The sequence below is a fragment of the Prionailurus bengalensis genome, unplaced genomic scaffold (assembly GCF_016509475.1).
Source record: "Prionailurus bengalensis isolate Pbe53 unplaced genomic scaffold, Fcat_Pben_1.1_paternal_pri Un_scaffold_87, whole genome shotgun sequence".
Taxonomy (NCBI): Eukaryota; Metazoa; Chordata; class Mammalia; order Carnivora; family Felidae; genus Prionailurus; species Prionailurus bengalensis.
The window spans coordinates 85,393-99,320 of record NW_025091185.1 but is presented as its reverse complement, the minus strand read 5'-3'; the positions used below and the strand labels follow the sequence as shown (position 1 = coordinate 99,320).

Here is a 13,928-nt window from a genome sequence, read left to right as displayed (position 1 = left end):
GGAAGGGTTTCTGAGGAGAGTGATGCCAGGGCCCACCACCCCGCGTGGGGCTTCTCTCCCGCCAATACTGAGCGCCCGCCCAGGACATGGCCTACAGGTGGGCTCCAAGGAGGTGGACGCACACTCTCCAGTCAGTCGAGCGCAGAGTCCGGTGCAGGGCTCAATCCCTGAACCATGACATCATGACCTGAGCTGAAACCAAGAGTCAGACGCTTAATGCCCTGAGACACCCAGGCGCCCCAGAGCTTTGGTCTCTGTAGGACAGACGAGGGCATAAACGTTCACTTAACAACTGACATTCCAAATAAAGAGAGTTGTTGATTTCAGCAATTCTAGAAAATCCAAGTACAAACTGGTGACATACTTCAATTTCTTTCATAAATTAACCCTTTCCAAATCAACGGAATGTCACCACAGAACTGACCACGTTCCTTGCAATCTGACTTGACAAGGTGAACCCACAGAAGCCTATCTGATCCTTGAGGTAGGACTGTGCAGGCCCATTTCTATGTGGGGATTTTTGTTCCAATAAATACATTGGAAACTTTTCTGGAGATGTGTGACATTTGGAAAGACTGGCAGATGAGCTGAGCAGCTACGAAGTATCAAAACTAGTAAGTAAACGGGAGGCCACGAGTGCATGAAATATACGCAGATACTAGGCTATTAGAGCATTTCCTCCCCGAAAACATACACAAACCTACTCTAACAAGAGAAAACGTATCATTTTGCACACAGAAACTGACCGTACCTACATGGTGCCATTTGCAGTCAAGAGAAAGGCAAACCAATGTGGAGACGCAGGATTAAGTCCTAACCGCATAACACAAGCTGTAGCAGACGCTGTCCTCTGGGGGAAGTGTGCACCACCTCCTGTTGCTATTGAGGTCCCCTCAAGTGTTGCACGAATCCACGAATCTCCTACTCAGCTCTTGGTAAGCACTTCCTTTCTCCAGTAAATCAAGCACCACAGGAGAAGTGATTTCTCAGGGTTCCTGCATCATTTTCACCATGTTAAGGGCAATACCATGAACCTTAATTACATCCTGGGACCCATTTGAAGTGTCCCCAGGGATGCTGGACGTGCTCCCGCGATGCAGAGAAGACTCATGGTATGACAAGAAAAGGCTGAATGGCCTGACACGTCCTGAGGTCCACAGCTGCAGCTGCCAGCCGGCCAGCGTGAGGACCATGGAGGCACAAAGAAAGGGAAATTCTCGAAGCTCTCGCTGCGGCTACCCCAGCACACGCAAAAACCTGGTGCTATTTGTGAGACATCTTTGTGTCTCGTGTGGAAGATGTGGCATCTCTGTGGATGTAGGACTGCTGTGAGACGGGCACACCTGCAGACTCAACTCAAACTGCAAGACAAGTGAAGACCTGACATCACGACGTAAGGCAGAAGGAAGGGAAGGAGCGAAAACTGGCACATTTCAATGCAGGCACAGGATAGCTTGGTGATTTTAGAAAGGGGTTTGGCTTTGAAAATGGTCCAGACGATAGGAGAAGCAGCTTCCACCACGAAGAAGAAGGACACAGTTTCCCAGACGCCCGAGAGAAGATTGCAGAGAAGCAGGAACTACCATCCACCGCATGTCAACCACTCCAACACAAAAAGTGAAAACCCAAGAAAATCAGTTGAGGAGACCATGGCTGCCTGCACAGGTTTTTCATGCAGAAGGAGGTGCCCTGTCGGGGGGAAAATGCCACAAACGACATTTATTCACGAGAAAGACAAGTGAGCACCAAGATGTTGGGTAGGAAGGGGTGAAGCAGCGACCGAATGAGCGGATACAGGCGGGGGTGTGAGCAGGGCGGCTGGCCCTGTGTAGGAAGCTCACCCCAGGTTCCTGAAGGCAACAAGTCCCAGTGGCCAGTGGTCTGGCTGCACAACCAGAGCCCTTGCCCTGGACCAGTTCCATCCCGGCTCTGTCCCTCAACTCAGGAAGTACGCTGAGAGCAAGGGAATGTCCTCTAAAGTTCTTCTGACATCGGACAATGTCCTGGCCACCCAGAACCCCACGGGTCACCACCAAACGTGTCTTGGTGGCTCACTCGCTCCGGAGCGCAGCGGGTCTAAGTCAGCCTGCGGACCAGGGGCCACGAGGACTTGTGAGGCTCATGGCACAGGCACGTTACAAGAAGGACAGTCAATGCTGCCAAAGAGAACCGCCACAGAGGGAACATTATGAAAGTCAGGAAGATGCCAAGGGACGTTACAAAAAACTCTGGGGAAACCATCAAGCCCAACACAATCAAGAAATCCCTGCTAGAGATGACTGTCCATACGACGTGCGTGATTTCCAGGACCTATGACACAGCCAATCAGGAAACTCATGACTGAGACTGTGCATATGGCAAAAAGAAAAAAAAGAAAAAGAAAAAGAGTTGGGGGATGCAGGGATTCAAAATGCGTATCCTACAGAAGGTCACGAGCACAGAGAAAAGCCCAGAGGAGGTCACAGAAGAAGACAGCAGAGAGAGGAGATCTGGCGAAGCAGACGGAGGGCGAGGAAGGTGGCATGGAAGCGGCATCGCTGGAAAGCACGCTGCCACCAGGAGTGATCCGGCAGAGTCTCGGCTCCTTTCCCACATGGACCCTTCCATGACAAGGGCGCTGGGACTAAAGCCAGCCAGCCGTCTATGGAAACATTGGCCAGGAACAGAGAGGCCCTTGTGGAAAGCTGCACAGACAGTGCCCGCCTCCACCCCCATACCGCCAGGCCCCAAGGCCCAAGACTGCCCCATCTAGCGGGTCCCCCCCACCCCATGCAGGTCTGCATATCAGCACATTTGTGAGGACCCACCCCCACTTTCCAGACAGCAAATCCTCACCAAGGTGCTCAGTGAACCACTTCGCCTGCCATGCACACGTCTGTGCGTGAAAATCGAGGGAGCATGCAGCCAGGCCGCCCGGGACGCATGTGTGTCACCACCACCTAAGCGTTCATCAGGAGGAACATCGTGTGGAGACTTGTGTGCACTTGGACAGCCTATCCTCACACGGGCATAAGGGCAGTAAGATCTGACATAAAACGAATAACGTGTTGTTCCATAACCTGGCTTTCAAAAAATGACATTTCCTTCTGGCAGGTCTCTCTCGGTCCCCGCCCAGAGAAAATGCCTCTCAGCCTACTATCACAGGCTGTTTTTGTAATGTAACAATGTGTCCAGACTGTATTAGGAATATGGCTGTAAAACTGCAGGCTAGAAAAGCTTTGTAACCATGCATTCACCCGTGTATCTCCTAGGCCATGGCGAAGCAATCGTACTGAGTACACCAGGCCATCATGAAGCATTCACCCTTCATTGGTAATGCATGAATTGTTACATCCGTAAATACACAGGAATCTTTCCAATTCCTCCCATTTCTGATGCACAGTGCTAAGGATACACGTAACAACAGCGTAGTGTGTCACCTGAGACAGCACTGATGTGGGTTCTGATAGACAATTCATTCTAGAAACAGATGGAGAATAAACTCAGGGATCAATACAGCGCAGAGCTGTGCACCTATTTCCCTGTGACGTAAAACTGTTTCTCTAGCTTACTTGACTCGAAGAATATAGTATATGACACATACAAGATACAGGTGCTAATGCACTGTTTTTCTCTCTACTCAGGTTACTGGACAACAGGAGAGTTTGAACAGTTAAGTGTTCTGGGGACCAAACCTTATACATGGATTTTCAATTGTGGGCAGGGTGGAACCCCGAACACCAAGTTGTTCTACGGACAGCTCTACTCATCCTCGGGGAAGAACGAAGCAAGCACGACCTTTGTGAACAACAGAAAAGAGGAAAATAGAAATAGATTTTCTGTTTTAATTTTGTAATGTCATTCTTTATTCCTTAGAGACGGAGAGCAGCAGGGGACGGGCAGAGTGAGAGGGAGACAAGGAATTGAAAGCAGACTCCAGGCTCTGGGCTGTCAGCTCAGAGCCCGTCTCGGGGGTTCCCTCGCCAAGAAAAAGTTCATGACGGGGCCAAAGTCAGCCGCTTAACTCACTGAGCAACCTAGGAGCAGAAAAGGAGAAGTTTAGACGGTCCTTGTACACAAGGCATACGTGTTTCCCCAAAGGAGTTAGTGACCAAGTTGCTCAGGAACACCCAGCACTAAGTGCCAGCAGGCAGGACACAGATTCAGAAAGAAAGGCCGTCTTCTCAGAGAGAGAGGCGTATTGTACACGGATGGGGCAGAACGCCAGCATCTCTGCACAGCAGGAGGCGCCCCCCGCCCCACAGCCAAGCAGCTGCGAGGTGAGTGGGGCCGGCGCAGGGAAGACCGCAGGACTCGGCCCCTCCCCGAGTCCACCCGAGTGATGACAGGGTACAGATCTCCAGAGACCTCACAGATGGCCTCTGAGACAGGCAAGCTCCACGCCACAGGACCCACGGACCAGCAGGGAGAGGGAAGAGCAGGAAAGAGGCAAAGCCATCTCCCTGGCTTCTGACCACCAGACCAGGGAGCAAGCTGCTCTGTTCCCAGGAGGAGGCACAGGTGTGGGGAGGAGGGTGGTGGCCCGTGTGGAACTCAAAGAGCCCACAGTCCGCCCAGATGGACCTTCACTACGAGGTGCTTGGAAAGACGTCCGGGAGACAGAGTGGGGTGCATGAAGGAGAACACAGGGCAGCCGAACCTCCCAAGGAAAACCGCCTCCCCGAGTCTGACCCACACCGACCCATGGGACAAAACGGCCACCCTGCAGCCGCACTGTGCACACGTTCCCCCATTCCACCGAACCACACACTCCCATGCCGTTCTATGACTCTCCGTAAAACCGCATACGTCTCTGGGCGAGGTAACTGCAGCACATAGTGTTCAGCACCTAGTACCGTGCCTGCCACGCACTCCAGAACAGGTGAATACTTTAGTGTACGCCTTGTACCCACACACGTAAATATTACACACGCTGCTTTTAAACATTACGTAGTTCTGTATAGGATATAAAGACGCACACTGTCCTGTGCTTTATGAGATGGGTGATGTGAGGGGCTTGTACCTGTTGCCTAAAGCACGAATCTTAGCGCTCAACCCACACATTAGAAGGAGCCACTCTACCCAATGACGTCTACACTGCATCCATTCTTGTCTCCTCCCCCAACCCACTATCCACACAGAACCAGCACCAGCTTTCAAAAAATTCAACAACATCATGCCAGTCCTTCCCCCTGAGGACACAACGACCCCAGGCCCTTTTCTGAAAACCCAACTCCTTACGGGGTAGGTTCTGTCCCAACACCAGCTGCCTGGTGCCTCACCTGGCTCCGCTTCCGCTTCCATCGCTCACAACAAAGCCAAGCTCCTCCTTGACCCCGGCCTTTGGCCTCGGAGTCACACTGCTGGGAGAGTGCTCGGTCAGCCTCAGCTCCCGAGCGACCTCTCCGGAAAAGGCCTTTCCGGAACCACGGTGCACAAGTAAGCGACATTTCCTCCTAACCCCTTCACTCGTCCAGATACACTCTTCTCAGCTGTGCCTCCACCCCCGTCTCCGAGGAGCACAGCAGCCAGAGCCTGGCGACCACAATGGTGCAGAGTCACAAAAGGGCTCAACAAGGGTGGGTGGTTGTGTCTCTGCAGATGATTCGGGTGCACCAACACAGAAGCCCTTTTTGTGGGGGCTACACTGTACACATACAGACATCATAAGGACTCTAAACCCGTATCTTTCTATAATAACACGGAATGTAAATGGACCAAATGCGCTAACCAAAAGACATAGGGTATCAGAATGGATAAAAAAACAAGACCCATCTATTTGCTGTCTACAAGAGACTCATTTTAGCCCTGAGGACACCTTTAGATTGAGAGTGAGGGGATGGAGAACTATTTATCATGCTACTGGAAGCCAAAAGAAAGCTGGAGTAGCCATACTTATATCAGACAGACTAGACTTTCAATCAAAGGCTGTAACAAGAGATGAAGAAGGGCATTTCATAATAATTACAGGGCCTATCCATCAGCAAGAGCTAACAATTATAAATGTCGATGCGCCGAATACAGGAGCCCCCAAACATAGAAAACAATTCCTCATAAACATGAGCAACCATATTGATAAGAATGTGGTCAATGCAGGGGACTTTAACACTCCACTTACAGAAATGGATAGATCATCTAGACACACGGTCAATAAAGAAACAAGGGCCCTGAAGGATACATTGGATCAGATGGACTTGACACATATATTTAGAACTCTGCATCCCAAAGCAACAGAATATACTTTCTTCTCGAGTGCACATGGAACTTTCTCCAAGATAGGTCATATACTGGGTCACAAAACAGCCCTTCATAAGTATACAAGAATTGAAATTGTACCATGCATACTTTCAGACCCCAAGGCTATGAAGCTTGAAATGAACCACAGGAAAAAGTCTGGAAAACCTCCCAAAGCATGGAGGTTAAAGAACACCCTACTAAAGAATGAGTGGGTCAACCAGGCAATTAGAGAAGAAATTTAAAAATATATGGAAACCAACGAAAATGAAAATACAACAATCCAAACGCTTTGGGATGCAGCGAAGGCAGTCCTGAGAGGAAAATACATTGCAATCCAGGCCTATCTCCAGAAACAAGAGCAATCCCAAATACAAAATCTAAGAGCACACCTAAAGGAAATAGAAGCAGAACAGCAAAGGCAGCCTAAACCCAGCAGAAGAGGAGAAATAAGAAAGATCAGAGCAGAAATAAACAATATAGAATCTAAAAAAAACTGTAGAGCAGATCAATGAAACCAAGAGTTGGTGTTTTGAAAAGATACACAAAATTGACAAACCTCTAGCCAGGCTTCTCAAAAAGAAAAGGGAGATGACCCAAATAGATAAAATCATGAATGAAAATGGAATGATTACAACCAATCCCTCAGAGATACAAACAATTCTCAGGGAATACTATGAAAAATTATATGCCAACAAATTGGACAACCTGGAAGAAATGGACAAATTCCTAAACACGCACACTCTTCCAAAACTCAATCAGAAGGAAAGAGAAAGCTTGAACAGACCCATCACCAGCGAAGAAATTGAATCGGTTATCTAAAATCTCCCAAGAAATAAGAGTCCAGGACCAGATGGCTTCCCACGGGAGTTCTACCAGACGTTTAAAGCAGAGATAATACCTATCCTTCTGAAGCTATTCCAAGAAATAGAAAGGGAAGGAAAACTTCCAGACTCATCCTATGAAGCCAGTATTACTTTGATTCCTAAACCAGACAGAGACCCAGTAAAAAAAGAGAACTACAGGCCAATATCCCTGATGAATATAGACGCAAAAATTCTCAATACGATACGAGCAAATCGAATTCAACCGCATATGAAAAGAATAACCCACCATGATCAAGCGGGATTCATTCCTGGGATGCAGGGCTGGTTCCACATTCGCAAATCAATCAACGTGATACATCACAGTGAGAAAAGAAAAGATAAGAACCATATGAGCCTGTCAATCGATGCAGAAAAGGGCTTTGACAAAATTCAGCACCCTTTCTTAATAAAAACCCTTGAGAAAGTCGGGATAGAAGGGACATACTTCAACATCATAAAAGCCATTTATGAAAAGCCCACGGCTAACATCATCCTCAATGGGGAAAAACTGAGAGCTTTTTCCCTGAGATCAGGAACGCGGCGGGGATGCCCACTCTCACCGCTGTTGTTTAACATAGTGTTGGAAGTTCTAGCATCAGCAATCAGACAACAAAAGGAAATCAAAGGCATCCAAATTGGCAAAGATGAAGTCAAGCTTTCCCTTTTTGCAGATGACGTGCTACTACACATGGAAAATCTGATAGACTCCCCCAAAAGTCTGCTAGGCCTGATACATGAATTCAGCAAAGTTGCAGGATACAAAATCAAAGTACAGAAATCAGTTGCATTCTTATACACTACCAATGAAGCAACAGAAAGACAAATAAAGAAACTGATCTCATTCACAATTGCACCAAGAAGCATAAAATACCTAGGAATAACTCTAACCAAAGATGTAAAAGATCTGTATGCTGAAAAGTATAGAAAGCTTATGAAGGTAATTGAAGGAGATATGAAGAAATGGAAAGACATTCCGTGCTCATGGATTGGAAGAATAAATATTGTCAAAATGTCAATACTGCCCAAAGCTATCTACACATTCAATGCAATCCCAATCAAAATTGCACCAGCATTCCTCTCGAAACTAGAACAAGCAATCCTAAAATTCATATGGAACCACAAAAGGCCCCGAATGGCCAAAGTAATTTTGAAGAAGAAGACCAAAGCAGGAGGCATCACAATCCCAGACTTTAGCCTCAACTACAAAGCTGTCATCATGAAGACAGCATGGTATTGGCACAAACACAGACACACAGACCAATGGAATAGAATAGAAACCCCAGAACTAGCCCCACAAACGTATGGCCAACTCATCTTTGACAAAGCAGGGAAGAACACCCAATGGAAAAAAGACAGTCTCGTTAACAAATGGTGCTGGGAGAACTGGACAGCAACATGCAGAAGGTTCAAACTAGACCACTTTCTCACACCATTCACAAAAATAAACCCAAAATGGATAAAGGACCTGAATGTGAGACAGGAAACCATCAAAACCCTAGAGAGGAAAGCAGGAAAAGACCTCTCTGACCTCAGCCGTAGCTATCTCTTACTCGACACATCCCCAAAGGCAAGGGAATTAAAAGCAAAAATGAATTACTGGGACCTTATGAAGATAAAAAGCTTCTGCACAGCAAAGGAAACAACCAACAAAACTAAAAGGCAACCAACGGAATGGGAAAAGATATTTGCAAATGACATATCGGACAAAGGGCTAGTATCCAAAATCTATAAAGCGCTCACCAAACTCCACACCCAAAAAACAAATAACCCAGTGAACAAACGGGCAGAAAACATGAATAGACACTTCTCTAAAGAAGACATCCGGATGGCCAACAGGCACATGTAAAGATGCTCAACGTCGCTCCTCATCAGGGAAATACAAATCAAAACCACACTCAGATATCACCTCCCGCCAGTCAGAGTGGCCAAAATGAACAAATCAAGAGACTATAGATGCTGGAGAGGATGTGGAGAAACGGGAACTCTCTTGCACTGTTGGTGGGAATGCAAATTGGTGCAGCCACTCTGGAAAACAGTGTGGAGGTTCCTCAGAAAATTAAAAATACACCTACCCTATGACCCAGCAATAGCACTGCTAGGAATTTACCCAAGGGATACAGGAGTACTGATGCATAGGGGCACTTGTACCCCAATGTTTATAGCAGCACTCTCAACAATAGCCAAATGATGGAAAGAGCCTACATGTCCATCAACTGATGAATGGATAAAGAAATTGTGGTTTATATACACAATGGAGTACTACGTGGCAATGAGAAAGACTGCAATATGGCCCTTTGTAGCAACACGGATGGAACGGGAGAGCGTGATGCGAAGTGAAATAAGCCATACAGAGAAAGACAGATACCATATGGTTTCACTCTTAGGTGGATCCTGAGAAACTTAACAGAAACCCATGGGGGACAGGAAGAAAACAAAGGAGGTTAGAGTGGGAGAGAGCCAAAGCATAAGAGACTCTTAAAAACTGAGAACAAACGGGGTTGATGGGGGGTGGGAGGGAGGGGAGGGTGGGTGATGGGTATTGAGGAGGGCACCTTTTGGGATGAGCACTGGGTGTTGTATGGAAACCAATTTGACAATAAATTTCATATCCTGAAAAAAAATAAATAAACATAAAAAATTCAACAACATCATGCCAGTCCTTCCCCCTGAGGACACAACGACCCCAGGCCCTTATCTGAAAACCCAACTCCTTACGGGGTAGGTTCTGTCCCAACACCAGCTGCCTGGTGCCTCACCTGGCTCCGCTTCCGCTTCCATCGCTCACAACAAAGCCAAGCTCCTCCTTGACCCCGGCCTTTGGCCTCGGAGTCACACTGCTGGGAGAGTGCTCGGTCAGCCTCAGCTCCCGAGCGACCTCTCCGGAAAAGGCCTTTCCGGAACCACGGTGCACAAGTAAGCGACATTTCCTCCTATCCCCTTCACTCGTCCAGATACACTCTTCTCAACTGTGCCTCCACCACCATCTCCGAGGAGCACAGCAGCCAGAGCCTGGCGACCACAATGGTGCAGAGTCACAAAAGGGCTCAACAAGGGTGGGTGGTTGTGTCTCTGCAGATGATTCGGGTGCACCAGCACAGAAGCCTTTTTTGTGGGGGCTACCCTGTACGCTTGAGGGGCATCCCGCTCCCAGCCTGCTTCAGATTCTGGGTCTCCCTCTGTCTGCCCCTCCCCTGGCCACACTCTCTGTCTCTCTAAATAGTAAATAAACATTATGAAAATTAGGAAACAAACGACACTGATCAAACACTCCCAAAATAACTGTCACTTAAGCGATCCACTTCATCTAGTTGCCCTGCCATAGCCAGCCCGTCATCACAAAGCCTGCCCTGGGCAGGCACCTGACAGGGGAGGAGGGCGGCCATGGCAGTGGGGATAGGGAGCTGGGAGGCTGACACCGTCACCACCCCATGGACTCAGGCTGAGCGTGGGCAAACTGGATGGCCAGTTTAGAAGAACGACGGGTACTAGGCAAGGACTACTGGGTTTTCTTTTCTTCTGTAACAAATGCTGATGACCAAAATGTTTGCTAGGACTTCTCAGTCTTCCCTGGCTTGCTCTTATACATGTGAGTAGCCTGTTAATCACCACATCGTGAACTAGGAAAGATGAGTTCAATTTGAAGCATGTTTGAAGGCATCAAGGAGACCCCGAGGCAGTCACAACTGGAAGGACTGAGGCCCCAACAAAAGGGAAGCCCGCTGAGCCAACTCTAATGTTCAGAGTCCTCTCTCTCCCTCAACACATGTGAGGATTCTGAATTTCCTCAGGGACTGGAGGCAAGATACCAACGAGCTGCAAAGGAAACCTAACAGAAAGGCAAGCACAAAGTCGCAGCTAACCGAGCTGTGGACAGCACAGGGAGGCACCGAAAATGAGCCCGGCACTCGGCAAGCACTGCCTGAGAAGCTGACCCTTCCATCATCTCATTGTGCTGTGGAGAAAATAACTGGGCTTTGGGACGTAGCATCAAGGACGGGTCGTCGGAAATACTCCAGGCCTCCAAATGGGGACCCTGGAGGTCTACATGGGGGTGGGGGACAGCGTGAGCCCAGCTCACACTGCACCTTACAAAGACTGAGCCCCAGTCTCAACTCACTCACGCCTGAGTGGGCCCAATAACCGCCACACTCGGGGTGTATGGGATGAAATGCTGAAGGAATACAAGCACACGAAGAGCCTCTATGCTTCTCCATACAGTCCAGCACAAAAATAAAAACAAAGAAGAAATGAAAAGACAAGATAAGACAAGACAAAAAAAATACAGAAAAGAAAAGAAAAGAAAAAAAGAAGAAGAAAGAAAAGAAAAGAAAAGAAAAGAAAATGAAAAGGAAAGGAAATGAAGGGAAAGGAAAGGCAAGGAAACGAAAGGGAAGGAAAGGAAAGGAAAGGAAAGGAAAGGAAAGGAAAGGAAAGGAAAGGAAAGGAAGGGAAAGGCAAGGCTAGGCAAGGCAAGGCAAAGCAAGGCAAGGAAATGAAAGGAATGCCTGGGTAGCTCAGTCGGGGAAGCATCCCACTTTGGTTCATGTCGTGATCTGACGCTTTATGGTTTGAGTCCCGTGTCGGGCTCTGTGGTGACAGTGAAGAGCCTGGAGCCTGCTTTGGATTCTGTGTCTCCCACTTTGTCTCCCCCTCCCCTCTTCAAGTTTTGTCTCTACCTCTCTCTCTCTCTCAGAAGTAAATAATATTAAAAAAAATTATTTTAATAAGAAAAGGAAAGAAACAAACAAGCAAACAAAAAAAAGAGGGGCACCTGGATAGCTCAGTCTACTCGTTTAAGTGACCGACACTTGGTTTCGGCTCACGTTTGTTAGTTTGAGCCCTGTGTTGGGCTCTCTACTGACAGAAAACAGCCTCTCCTCAACAGTGTCTCTCTCTCCCCCGTCCTCTACCCCCACCCCTGCTCTCACCTTCTTTCTCCCTCAAGATAAATAGATAAACATAAAAAAAAAACAGGTTTTACATCATATCGACCCAAAGAAGAAAGAAGAGAAACAGACCAAGAGGAGACCCATAGACTGGAGTTATTGGATGCAAAAGTCAACTGTCCAAAAACCATTCTTGACAAATGGGAAATTTTCAGAGACTCAAAACAGATTCTCAAACTGCAAATTATCGGAGCTAAAATTAAGATCTCCAGGTGCCTGAGTGGCTCAGTTGGTTAAGCATCTGACTTCAGCTCAGGTCATGATCTCGTGATTCGGGAGTTTGAGCCCCGCGTTGGGCTCTGTGCTGACAGTGCAGAGCCTAGAGCCTGCTTCAGCATCTGTGTCTCCCTCTCTCTCTGTTCTTCCCTTGCTCCCAGTCTGTCTAGCTCTCTAACATAATTAAAAGACTAAAAAATCTTGTTAATGGCATTAAGAACTCAGTCTGTGGGTTTCACATCAGAGTAGACACAGGTGAATAGACTCAGTGAACTGAAAGATAGTTAGGTAAAAATATATCTAGACCATACACAGAGAAAACGTCCAGAAAATACAGAAGCCCAAAAGACACAGAAGATATGGTACAAAGGTCCAATAGGAACCCACAAAGTAGAGGAAACACAGAATGGGTAGTACCACTTCGCTACAAAGATAAGAATCAAAACTGATAAAAGAACCATGAGAGTGACTCCACAAAGAACACCCGAGGCAAAAAGATGTTAACAGTCATGAGAGGACAAAGATACCGCCTTCCATGGGACAACAACAACAACACTACCAGCTGACTCTTCAAGACGAGCAAATGAAGCCAGATGATGGATTGGCATGTATGAAAGGTGAACTAAAATAGCCACCAACCTGGAAGTCTTTACCTAACAGAAACATTCTTCACAGTGAAGGCAAAGTAAAGATGTTTTTCAGGCAAAACAGAAGCAAAAACAAAAATAAAAACAGAAACAACAAACAAAAACAACACACACACACACACACACACACACACACACAAACCATGACTACACATCAACTACAGTCACAAACTAAAATCAATATTAAAGCAGCTTGTTGCACAAAAGAAATGTAGTCTCTGAAAGAAATATGAAAAAACAAGGCTTGCAGAACAACGTCACAACAGAAAGGGTAACTGTGAGAACAAACCTTCACAAGCATTAAGTGCACGAAACAATGACAACAACGCCAAAATCCACCTAAAACTTAAAAATATTACCCAACAAAAGGCGAAGAGGAGTTCAGTGTGGTTCAAGTGTCAAAGAAAAGAGCAGGGGCGCCTGGGTAGCTCAGTCAGTTGGGTGTCCGACTTTGGCTCAGGTCACGATCTCACGGTTTGTGAGTTGGAGACCCACGTCAGACTCTGTGCTGATGACTCAGAGCCTGGAGCCTGCTTCAGATTCTGTGTCTCCCTTTCTGCTCTGCCCCTCACCCGATTGTATTATGTCTCTCTCAAAAAACAAATAAATCTTAAAGAAAAGATAAACGGAGAGAGCAGTGTCAGGGAAGCAGTACAAGTCCTGAATCAGGCAGGGGTCAGTTGAAAATGCACCTGCCTCTAGAAATAGATATATTCCAATTACCTAACAGATCAGTGTACAAGTAAAAACTCCCTCCTACTTCTAAAGGAAGGCTAGAGACCAAAAGAACCCAGAACAGCTGGGACAAAGAAGAAACTAATAATACGGTACGTGTAAACTACTCTATCAGTCATGACATGTGCACAAATGCTGCAAGCAAAAGGTTGACTCTCAAATTCATTAGAAGGAAACTAAGCATACGCTGGTCACAAAGGTACACCTTAAAACGTAAGATCACAGACAGGTGGAAGGAAAAGATCCCCAGGCAAACCCTACCGAACAGAAAACTGATGTGGCCACTGGGACCCTCCAAGAAAGTA

General features: G+C 47.1%; 1 protein-coding gene across 1 annotated transcript in view; it reads right to left on the bottom strand.

Annotated features, from left to right (window-relative positions):
* The window catches only part of LOC122478549 (liprin-alpha-3-like), a 33,007-nt gene extending 27,512 nt beyond the window's left edge, over positions 1-5,495 (bottom strand). Inside the window, exon 1 of the mRNA XM_043572100.1 lies at positions 5,262-5,495. Coding sequence (XP_043428035.1) covers positions 5,262-5,429 — 168 coding nt within the window. The 5' untranslated portion in view covers positions 5,430-5,495. The remainder of the gene's footprint in view (positions 1-5,261) is intronic.
* Between the last annotated feature and the right edge of the window lie 8,433 nt (positions 5,496-13,928).